Source organism: Aythya ferina (genome assembly GCF_964211825.1).
Source record: "Aythya ferina genome assembly, chromosome: 15".
NCBI classification, from domain to species: Eukaryota; Metazoa; Chordata; class Aves; order Anseriformes; family Anatidae; genus Aythya; species Aythya ferina.
In genome coordinates, this window is record NC_140314.1 from 10,815,471 (window position 1) to 10,827,706 (window position 12,236).

At 38.9% G+C, this 12,236-nt stretch overlaps 1 protein-coding gene across 12 annotated transcripts in view; it reads right to left on the reverse strand.

Moving 5' to 3' along the window:
- KATNIP (katanin interacting protein) overlaps window positions 1–12,236 on the reverse strand; it is a 72,338-nt gene that overhangs the window by 24,597 nt on the left and 35,505 nt on the right. For all 12 annotated transcript variants that reach the window (XR_014698304.1, XR_014698305.1, XM_084537051.1 and 9 more), the window contains 3 exons: window positions 5,710–6,444; window positions 4,229–4,437; window positions 124–199 (listed from right to left, as the gene is read on the reverse strand). Coding sequence is in view for 10 of the 12 variants with exons in the window: in XM_084537051.1 (XP_084393177.1) it covers window positions 124–199; window positions 4,229–4,437; window positions 5,710–6,444 (1,020 nt within the window). In the remaining 2 variants the exon portion in view is untranslated. The remainder of the gene's footprint in view (window positions 1–123; window positions 200–4,228; window positions 4,438–5,709; window positions 6,445–12,236) is intronic.

Consider the following 12,236-nt stretch of genomic DNA (forward strand, 5'->3'; position numbering starts at 1 on the left):
CTTTATTCCAGACCAGACATCTGTCACCGTGTGACTCTGACAATTCAGATTCTCCTTGATAACATGTCAGGAGAGTGAGGGGGTAGGTGTGGAGTGGCGTATGCAAGCAGTAAAAGAACTTACACTTTCCAGTAAATATTCCTGGCTCCTTGGGTATACATTCAGAGGAAGAGTCTGGCAGAATTACTTGCTTTTGAACCTAAAAAGTAAACCAACAGGTGCAATAAACATGCATTTAAATATACACTTTTAAGACAGTTCATAACATATTTGTTTGTTTTATGTACAGTTTTTTGTGTTTCAGTCTCCCTTTGCCTCACCACTCAGGCTGTTCTGCAAACAATGGAAAACATGCCCCTAAACATGAAAGACCACATGCATCCTTACTAAGTCAAGACAATATATTTGTTGATGTTAGCGCATTTTTGAGATTTCCTAGCATGGGATGACTTTTCTTGGAAAGGTTGAAATTGATAAGTCACTCTTAGTTTCATGCAGACTGCCATTAGCAAATGATGACATACTGCATTTGCAACATGTAGCATATATGTCACAGAGATAAAATGTTTGGATGCAATGTAAGACCTCAAAGTGCCATCACTTTTTTTTTTCCCTAGAATCAGAGGACAGAAGAAACGAGCAACCTTATCAAAAAGCAGGTGTTTGTTCCTTGACAACACTAATTAATAGTTAACAACACAAATTATCGAGGCTGCCAAGGAATATGCTTTTTCCTCATGGATTAAAAATTTATGATCTTTATTCTATTGATCACCTACCTTGAAATGAAGATATTTTTCATAAGTACAATCATGGCTGACAGCAAGGGATGAAAAAATAAATCTTTTTCACCCCCAGCAATCAACCCATATCTATTTATTTTATTTTTAAACAGAAGCTGGATTCAAATTAATGGCTCAATGATCTAGTAACATTATTTTAATTGGTCAATAGGTAAGGCAACAAGGTGCATTTCCACAGAGCATTTCACAAAAACACCTCCTCAAAATCTCTGAGTAAGCTAAGCTGCCATGGGGGAAACCCTAACTAATTAAACACCTGGTTTGCAAACAGGTATTAACTGTTGGTTTTGACAATCCAGGAAAGTGAAAATCCAGGAAAAACAAACAAAAAAAACCACAAATGACAAAATTTGCTGATCCTACTGAGGCAATTATGATAGTAAAGACAAAGGACAACTGCAAAGGTTTGCAGATAGACTTTCTTTCACCGAGTGAGGGTGATAAAATAACATTAACTTAATTGTAGATAAATGTAAAAATGCTATGCAGAAGAGAAACAATCCTGACTTTACATACGCAATATTGGGCTACAAAGTAATAGGAGATCTGAATGAAATCTTGTAATTGTTGTAAGTAGTTCTACAAAAACATCATCTCAAAACTCATTAGTAGGCAAAAAGCTAAATAGGAAACTAGGAGTCTAGACTCATTCTCCATAGTTTCATTCATCATTAGAAGTAGATTTCCTGTCATTCAGAATACACCAAAAGGGCTTACATTATGGCTAAAAAGTAAAATAATAAAAAAAAATCAACACTTGTCTCCTGCTATTATAGTCAATTTCCATAGTACAACCACTGACATCCCTGATCATCTACATCATCTACATGTGTTCTCAGACAGCAACATACTTCATGTAACAGCTAATGTCCTTGTGGTAATTATGTAGGTGAAACTGAATCAGAACTGCACACTATAATACATTCACACAGAATCCACAGAGGATGAAAAAAACCTCTGCTGTTGGAGGGTATTTTCTCACAAAACAGTGACTCCATCTTTGATGTCTCATGCCTTTTCCACAGAACAACTTTCAAAGACCATCCTGGGAATCAAAATTTGGAACTCTGCTGAATATTAAAACTCCACAGACTCAATAAAGCTACTGCCTTTATAGAATGCAGAATAGTGCCTTTAAATATTTTAAAAGACACCTTTTACCACCTCTTTTCTCCTCCTTCCCCATTTCTTGGCCACTCAGATCCCTCCATTCCACTGGTGCCTGCTATCTTTTTTTTCAGCCTTAGTCTAATGTTCTATTTCAACACTGCCTACGAACATTGTGATACCTCATGGCTAGAACAAAATATTATCCCACATAAGAGTTGCTGGAAAATAAATAAAAAGCAGTAAGTATTACCATGCACCTACACCTGACCATGCTCTACAGCATCTTCCATGTGAGAAAAAACTAAAGTATGACATCATTCTGGAAAGTAAGACATTTAGAATAGCCGGTGGACAAATCAACGCAATAAAAATCCATGAAGGGACACTAAACACAAAAGTCAATAAAAGTTCTTGTGACACAAACTCCTAAGGGTTGGATGAGTGCTCCAGAAAAACAATCACTGCATTTTTGCTCTGTTCTTACATTCTGCCTTGATATCCACTACTGGTGACTGTCAGAGTTGGCTCAAGTGCACTAGTCACAGGTCTGACCTGCTACAGAAGTTGACATGTTAACTGAAATCATGGAGAAAGAGATGGAAGACAAATGACCATAGATAATATTTGACGAGAATGTAAGATGCTTCCATTAAGACCTTTTAAAAATTCTGTAATCAGCACAGTAAAACACTATCTCAGTCACAGCAAGAAAGGGTCAACAGGCAGAGACTGTTCAAACCCAATATTGGTCTGAATGACAACTCTATGCTGGGGAAGACAAATCATATAGTAGATTCGTATCATTCTGACAGCATAAGCATCCAGCTTGAAAATCTTCATGGTACTAGCAAATTCTGAATGACAGGGAGATCAATGGTTCAGTCGCAATAGCTTTTGTTATTCTATTGCTGATACAGCATGTTTCGGGGTTAGAAAAGAAATAAGAAAAACATCACAGATGAACAGCAAAATAAAAAGCAGAGGCTCTGAGTAATCACCACGCAGTCCAGGCCTCCTAAGCTTTTGCAATGGAAGAGGTCCTGAGTGAATGCTAACAATGAACAAGTGGATCAATAAAAGTCAGGTGAATTTCAATTTGTGTTCAAGAAATCCTACACTGCATAAGGTATCACAACAGTTTAAGATACTGAAAGCAAAGATGGAACCAGAATTACCAGTGGCAGTGTTAAGGCCTATTTGTTAAGTTAAGTTAAGTTATGCCTCCGGTGGCACTGGAGGATTCAAAGGGTTAGAGTTGCTGCCAGTGTCATAACATTTTATGTCCTATAAGCCCCCAGGAGAAGAAGTCAAGGTAGAACAGGCAGGTCTCAACACAGCACAAGGCTCATTAAGAACCATATATTGCTGGGGGCACTTCAGTTGAACCAGCTGGAATTTTGTTTGATTCAGTTTTGGATCTCCTTTTAAATATACAAGAGTTTCCCCTAGCCAACGATGTCCTCATTGGAGAAATAGCAGGTGCTCATGAATATTCTAAGAAGGTGTAAGATCTGATGGAAAGCGGGTCAGAGACTGAATAATACTATCTTAAGCAGAAAATCTTTCAGGATCTTTGCTCAGACACTGGACTGTTGGGCTGGACTGATATGAGGCAAGACTGCAGTGCCTGAAAACACAGTTCTCCTCTAATTAGTAAAATACCTACTGTATGGAATAGTAGGGGAAATTTCTATGCTGCAAAATGGACATAGACCCATGAAGATGCTAGTCAGAATAGAAAAGAGTTAAAAATAAAGTGAGAGAGAGGAAAGGTAAAAAATGCTATTATGGCAGATCCTTCCCACCTCAGTTATTTTATTTGTAGAGGAAGAAATAAAGAAGAGTACACTCTGTATGGAAAACATGGAAAAATCTTTGGTTTGGAGTGACACGGAACAGAGTAAATCATTACAAGACTAAGCGTATGGTCAAAGTCATTGTCAATGGCATAAACCTTCGGGAGTAACTAAATCAAAAAGAAACGCCTCTAATCTCTGCCCAAATAAGTAAAGTAATACAAAATAAGAAAAGGAATACACACACACACACAATCTAGTATAGCCTTCCTTGTAGTCTTCCTAACCAGAGAAAGCAAAAATTGGAGGATCTCCCGTGCTTGAAAAAAAATGAAATTATTATTATTGTTACTGAGCTGGTGGAAAAAAAAAAAAACACAACAACACTTCAAAACAGGCAGATAGCTGTATTTAGTTTTTCTGTGGAGATTTATGCCGTAAGGGAAATCAGTGCCTCCTACTTCCATGTCATGTTTCAGAAAGATGTGCCTATAGAATTCTGAATGAAGAGGCCCCTACCTGTTGATTCTCTGTTCTTAATCCCGCTTGTGTGAAAGGTCTTTCATCTCCATCCCCATCAGCAGTTGCTGGCCTCTTTAGCTCTTCTTCATATCTCAGGGAGCTGTCATTTTCTGTTTCTCCATCATACATCTCATCATAGCAGAATACAGCTTCAAGAATATCATCATCAGTAGTGAACAATATAGTATCCCCAAAGTGCTCCGGAGCTGAAGGCAATATATAGAATTAAATACAGAAACCATACAAAAGAATATACAGAGTGATAAAAACTGTCTTCGGTCTTTCTTTTACATTTAAGTTTGCAGTAGTGTTTAAAGATAATATACTGGGAATAGGTACTGACTACTGATATAATAACTATATTCAATTTCTGGGCAACACAATACTGGACAGCAGCCCTGCAGAGAGGGTTCTGGGGGTTTTGGTTGATAGCAGGCTGAATATGAGCCAGCAGTGTGCCCTGGCAGCCAGGAGGGTCAACAGTATCCTGGGGTGCATCAAACACAGCACTGCTAGTCAGTCTAGGGAAGTGATTGTCCTGGTCTACTCTGCGCTGGTGCAGCCTCACCTCGAGTACTGTGTGCAGTTCTGGGCACCACAGTACAAAAAGGATGTGAAACTGTTGGAGAGTGTCCAGAGGAGGACTACAAAGATAGTGAAGGGCCCAGAGAGGAAGATATAAGAGGAGCGGCTGAGGTCACTTGGCCTGTTCAGCCTGGAAAAGAGGAGGCTGAGGGGAAACCTCATCACAGTCTACAGCTTCCTCACAAGGGGGAGTGGAGGGACAGGCACCGATCTATTCTCTTTAGTCACCAGTGATAGGACCCGAGGGAACGGAGTCAAGCTGCAACAGGGGAGGTTCGGGCTGGATATCAGGAAGAGGCTCTTCACAGGGACTCCTCAGGGATGTAGTCACTGCACCAAGCCTGTCAGAGTTTAAGAAGCGTTTGGACTGTGCTCTCTGTCATATGGTCTGATTTTTTGGGTAGACCTGTGTGGTGCCAGGAGTTGGACTCGACCATCCTTATGGGTCCCTTCCAACTTGGGATATTCTATGATTCTGTAATTTCTACCTTACACTGCATAGCAGACGAACCTAGAAAACCCAGTCAAATTTCAAGTAGTTATAAAAAGAAAATGAAAAAAAAAACCTTCTCCAAAAAACTTTTCCAAACTGTGAAGACTACCTGTGAAGACTAAAAACCAGCAACCTGTAAATATTGAAGACTATCTGTTACTGAAAATAAAGTCTAGTTGTTAAGACTTTGCTAAGAATAAAAATTAGCTCTATATGTTACTTAAATTCACAGTATCATTGAAGAACACATTAGTTTTGCATTATATTTTTAAATTAAAAGGACTAAATATTAACAAAGTGCCAATTTGCCTTGAAGTGGAAAGTGATAAAAAACAAGACATATGTATTTGTTTATATTATATTACTGTTTCCACACAGAAAGTAAGAAATGATAGCATACCTCCAGACAAGGTTCCTGAAGCTTTTGCAATTTCTCCTTTAAAGATGCATTGTTCATTTAACATCATTATAATGTCTTTCACACCTCTGAAAGAGTGTATGCGAGATTTATTATAATTCCAAATCCTAATCATAGCTACTTGACAGGGATTCACAAAGTCAATAAAGATGAAGTGAGGTTTTCCAGGAGTAAATGGTGCTAGCCAAAGATGCATATCATCCTGCGTCAGATTTACCCCATCAATTAGATTGGTTATTACTCTGGGATCTTTGCCATAAGCTGGTAATATATTTATATCAGGTGGTTCAGCTGTTATTTTTGCAATCTGAACAGGCTCTCCTTTAGAACTGAAAACTTCAATTCCATTAAGACCAACATAATGTCTGTCTCCCCATGTTGTTCGAATGTCTATTACTAAGTGCTGCCCATAAGGTAAAACAGGGATTTTAAAATCACTTCCATCATGTGCCTCCACTGAATTTTCTTCTTCTTGCCTTTTTGGTAGTGTTTGTACTCCCTCTTTTTTCATAAGATGATATTCTCCAGTCCGGTTGATCTTCTGCTGATGGAGAAATTCATCAAAGATATCCCCTTGAAAATCCATGTTAGAGATTCGGCCACGATGGGAAAAATTAAACTTTACCAAGGAGTTCCAGGACTCCTGCAGGGTATGTTCTTGTTCATTGTGCCACTTTGCTCTAGAGGTGGCTATGTCCTTGATAGAAAAGTCTTCATCTGAAAATAACATTACATATGAATTTAATGTATTGACAAGACTAGAAGCAAATGACTACAGCACACTTTCTAGAATTATGCTGGTTATATTCACATTCCCCAACTGAAATTCTGGTATATTAGCACTTTTACATTGCTTCCCTGTTTAAAAGGCTATGTCACAATTTCCCTTTCCACTTAGACATAATGAAAACAATTGAAGAGCAGAGCACATGCCAACATACCAAAATGCAAGTTTTAGACTTAAATTCTTGACTCAACACACAAAATTTGCATAATGATGAATTTCTTTAATTTAAGATCTTGGTCAAAACCCTTTGGAAAAAAAAACATGCAGGAAGTACACAGTGTTAACTATACCCTACCTGCCATTACTACACTCCACATTTCATATTAGATTTGGAAAACGCCAGTACAACACTTTGCTTTTATTCCCACTTCTAATTTTAGAGATTTTTTTGTATATGTCTCACACATAAAACAATGCAGACAGACAACATGATACAAGTCAACACTTAAAATGTGCAGACTGACAGAAGGCAAAACTAATCAATAAGACAGAGGCTTTTAGACAGCTTCTCTTCATAGTATTTCTGCAAGCACAAAGTCCATTCAATCTTTGCTGGTGGCAGTGTCCAAGTGCCTAACTTTTACTTTTTGAGAGCTATTGAACCTCAGGCTGCAATGGACAGGCTGTACCTGCATTAAGCAGTGACCTACCAGTTGATTCAAGGACTTTACTCAGTGATACTTATTGGGTGGCCATCACAAGGTATCATCCTCTGCATTTCTGCAGAAGACCTTTCATACTGTTGGACAGAGTTGAACTGTTTAAGTTTCCAAAGCATTAGAGGGAAAAAAAAAAAAAAAAGTGCTTCCTATTTCAGCAAAACAGACTGAAATAAGTTGGTGAGAAATTCCAGTGGAATGGGTAGGGCAGGCATAATAAAAACAGAAGCAGAATTATTTGTACCACTACTGGAAGATGACGTAGCTTCTCTACTGCAGATGCATACTTATCTGTGGATGGAAATCAAAATTCTACAAATATAGCATTTTAAGATAAATTCATGAAGCATCAATCCAGCATTTTTTGTGTAGTGGGTTAACCTCTGTTCTGTTATTACTGCCTGTAAATTTCAAATATGCTAAACTTTGAATTTAAAATATTAGAAACTTAAGCTGTAATTAGTGTGCACTTCCTAAATGGAAAGAACTGACTTCTTACTCAAGGATTTCTTAAGCTTTGTATCACAAGGTAACAAATCCAAAAGCTAGCTCCTGCTGAAAACATACTGCCAAAACGATAAGTTATTGCATGTGAGTGCATCGAATAATGTGGACTAACCTGAAGAAATCACTTGACTGTTCATTTCCTCATCCTACCCTGTGTCTATCTTGTCTGCCTACATCTTTAAACTGGCTGCTGCCTTTCACCATCACTGGTGAAATGGTCAGGGCTGGGAGGCTAGACTATGCAACAAGTGTAACTGGCACAGCAAAAACAAAACATAATTGAAAGGATTTTACATGGTTTCCTTCTACCTCCTCTGAATGCATAGTTTTTCTGTAAATTGTAAATATAGTTCAGAGCAGGTGGATGGTTTCTTACACATTTATAACCCCTTGTATATTTATACAGCACCAAAGAAATGCTGTGCTCTTAGTGAAAATCTTCAACACAAGATTTAACAGTTTACCAGAAACTTACTTTTTTCCTCCACTTAGACAGAAAAGAAGTCTGTAACAACCTTGACATATGAAGCTAAAAATACTTTTGAGAAACCATCAGAATGATGTCTGGAAAGATACTAACCTAAAGCATGCTCTTTAGTGGGCCCTAAAGGGAGAAAAAAATTAAAACTGCTGCTTGGATTTGGCAAGGTAATTCTTTTAAATTTAGCATCAGATCTACATAACTACAGATCCTCCTCTTCCTTTCTGCTTTTGCCACCGTCTTCTATATTCTACCTTTAACTACAACTTCTGTTGCCACCATCCTCTTGCATAGGATCTGTCTTTCATGCAGGTTTCCTCAATTCCTAACTGCCCAAGTCACTGCATGGTATCAGCAACCAGGGCCTCGATGTCCTTCTTGTAGTGAGGGGCCCAAAGCTGAACGCAGCACTTGAGGTACTGGTGTGGCCTCACCAGAGCAGAGCACAGGGGGACGATCACCTCCCTGCTCCTGCTGGCTACACTGTTCCTGATACAAGCCATTCCTGATGCTGTTGGCCTTCTTGGCCACCTAGGCACTCTGCTGGCTCATGTTCAGGTGCGCACTGACCAACACCCCCAGCTCCTTTTCTTCTGCACAGCTTTGCAGCCACTCTGCCCCAAGCCTGTAGCACTGCATGGGGTTGTTGTGGCTAAAGTGCAGGACCCAGCACTTAGCCATGTTGAACCGTTCTTTCCCAGTAAAATGAGGATTTTTGACTCTGCCACCTGTCAGTCTTGATGGGTCAGGACAAATGAGACCTAAACCAGTACCCCTGGAAAAGGGAAGTCATGGCTGGGAATCGAGTATCCCTGCTAGCAAAGCTTGCACCTGAAGCAGAACGGGTGGCATAAGAACAACAGTAATCCGACAGATTGGCCTAGGTCATTTTCCAGATGGGCAAACAGAAATAATACCTGGACCTTACATATCAACAAAGAATAAGCAATGGAGTGAAGGATACAGGCTTCTCTGGATGAAAAGTCTTTGAGAGGTTATCCAAAATAAATGCAGAACCCACCAGGACTGGCAAAAGGAACTGACAGGGTGCCATGTCTAAGGCGGGTGTAAATTAAACCATTAAACTGACAGTGCCCAAAGCAACTACAAATAATTAAACAGCAAAGAGGGAAAGAGTCTTCAGTCACATGCATTTAAACAACAGTGATGAGCAAAGAAGTAGATTCAGTGTACAAAGAGGATGAGGTGAATGTTGCTTTCTATGCAGATGAGACCCAAACACTCCTCTCCCTGGCCAGCCAGAGGCGGATAACGATGAAGCATTGCATGGGAATACAATGGGGGCAGCATGCAAGAGGAGCTATGTGGGAGCGAAGCAAGCTCTCCTTGTGGTCGTGCTGGGGAGCAGCTTAATTTCCAGCTCAACATGATTAAGAGCAGATGATAACAAAGATTTGCAAAAAAGCTGTCACTTCTATATTTTCTTCAAATAAATGGAGAAAAGCAAATGTAGTACCAAACAATTACAGGCCCATGGGCTAGATTTTAGTTCTGTACAATGTCCTTGAGTGGATACTAAAACAAATGGTTATCAAGAATAAATGCCAATTGCAATAAAATGCAAAATAATGTTTTCCCAAAAGACTACTTAAGACTAATTTTTAATTTTGGTTTTGGAATCACTGGGAAATAAGTAATGTTCCTAGCCTATCTATGGCCAATAATCTTTTACACCAGGGACAACTGAGATAAAAATAAGAACTTGAAAGCAGATGGGAAACTACCTGAAACAGGGTTGTGTTCCATATACATAGGCATAAAGGCCTGGAGACCAACCTGTCTGCTCTTCTCCATCCCGCATGGGAAATACAAATAGGAAACAAATTTCAGAGTAGTATTTCAGAGAACATAAGTTATTTGCAAATCACTTCCTTGTTCAAATCATTGTCCCTGTGTATACTCGTGGGATGGGTGATCCCAAAGAGTACTTCCCAGATTCTTACAGTTTACCTGAATAAGATACTGCATATTTATTTAACCCTTGAAAATGCCAAAGCTTGAAATTTTCAAGATAGGCATGTACAGAAGAGTATTTGATATCAGTTGGCCTTCCCTGTTTTCGATTTTTTTTCCTTTTGTTTTCTTCCCCACCCTCACTTTTTTTTTTTTTTTTTTTTTTAAATGGCAAGTACTCTAAGCAATACAGAGATTACAACTCCAAAGCACTTCTAGGAGAGTGCAATAGGAGTGATTTTCAATGGGAGGTTAACAGGTTTTTTAGCTACATTAAAGAGTGACAGCAGGAGAAGTAGAGCTCTGAAAAGAAAGCGGAGGATAACTCGAAAGCACAGGTCAATGGCTGAAGACTTACAGGATCTGGTATTCCTTTTAGCATCTAAAATTTATTATTTTTATTGGAGCCTTGTGCAACTATCGTGGTACTTCTGTCATCAACTCTGCATGTAGCTAAAGAACACTTGCAGGTGTTACAGACACATTCCCAGCCTCCTGCATGCCTGAGAGGATTGTATGACGGATGCTATCCCAGAGCCCAGAAATAACAACACATTCAGCATTCATCTCCCCTGTGGGTTTAAGAGGAATGTCTTGAATCACCAAGCCTTGTGTCCTGCTTCTGCCAGCAATGCACACCATGCAATTCCTCTAGTAACTTCAGTAAAATACATTTTGGGACATTAGCTTGGAAAAAAAACATCTTTCCTCTTCTCTTCTCTGTTGTATTAATCTCATTTCTATTCCCAGCAGCTATAAATAGCAATCATATTTCCATGCTGCAATCACACGCTTCGTTTCCCAAATCATTCTAAATGCTCTCTTCTGTTCCACTTCATAATCAGCTTTCCTGAAAATGGATGATCAGAACCACAGTTTTCCAATTGAAGTCTCACAAGTGCCTGCGCTGAGATAGTAACGTTTCCCTAACTAACAGAAATGCCTCTGCTGATACATCCTCAGAGTGCATTGCTGTAATCATGCCTGCATCGCACTAGCATTTCATAGTCAGTCTGTGATCAACTACTCAGCCAAGATCCTCCTCTTCCTCAGTCATTTGCAATTGATTATTACTCAGCTTGCAACTTAAGTTTCTGTTATTAGTCCCCAAATGACCTTGCAAGCAGTTTGTACTACTGAATTGCATTCTACTGCTGTCGCTCCAGTCCTCAAGTTCATCTTTCTGTTCTTCAATCCTCTTAACTTTTAATACCCCAAATTATACATTATATGCAAGTTTTGTCAGCATACTTTCATCATTTGCTATGAACACTGAAGCAGTTACCAAAGATAAAACTGTATGCTTTAATAGCAACAGTAACTCAAGCCAAGTATGCATGTATGTGCTATTTCTAATTTCTGTTGTTCTCATTATTCTTCATTTAAAGACCAAAGATGAGCTGTGATGCTGCATATGGGCTTCTGCAGAGTCCCCTTTGTCACATACTTCTATTGGAAACAGCAGTTGTCCCAGCTCTGTAAAAAATTAAATCCTCCACTGTTAGGGAAAGATGTAAAACTGCTCCCTGTTGTTAATGCTCACTCAGTTACACTTTGAAAATGACTTCACCTTGCACAGCACAGAGAACAAAAATTGTAAAATATGGTTTTCTCTGGGACAACCATGTATTGGGAGTTATATTGTCAATTTTTCAGTTTTAAGCTCTGGGTAACAACCTGCTCTGAGCAAGGTTAGAGGACATCCTAACAAGGATCATGATAACCCTCATCTCTAAATTCTGGACATTCTTGTAACTGAAAAGAAAGCATTAAGGTGGGATTTGTTTACAATTTCAGTAATGTTGACAAGTTTTAAAACTCAAAGTCTCACAGGAGGGCTATTCATGTGCATACCATAAAATACAAACTATACGTAGCCAAGTTAATGGTGCTGTAAGATCCCTGGTTTGTTTCTCAGCATTGGTTTTCTATATATTTTATGCATGCATCAAAACAAAGGTTAAAAGAGAACACAATGCAGTAAGAAGCTTCGTACGCCTTATTGTGATTTGGTCAAATCTCTTGCTTTTAATATAGTGAAATCGCTTATTCCGTATTGTTACGAAACCTCTGTTAAATGATATATTTTATGTGCTTCCAT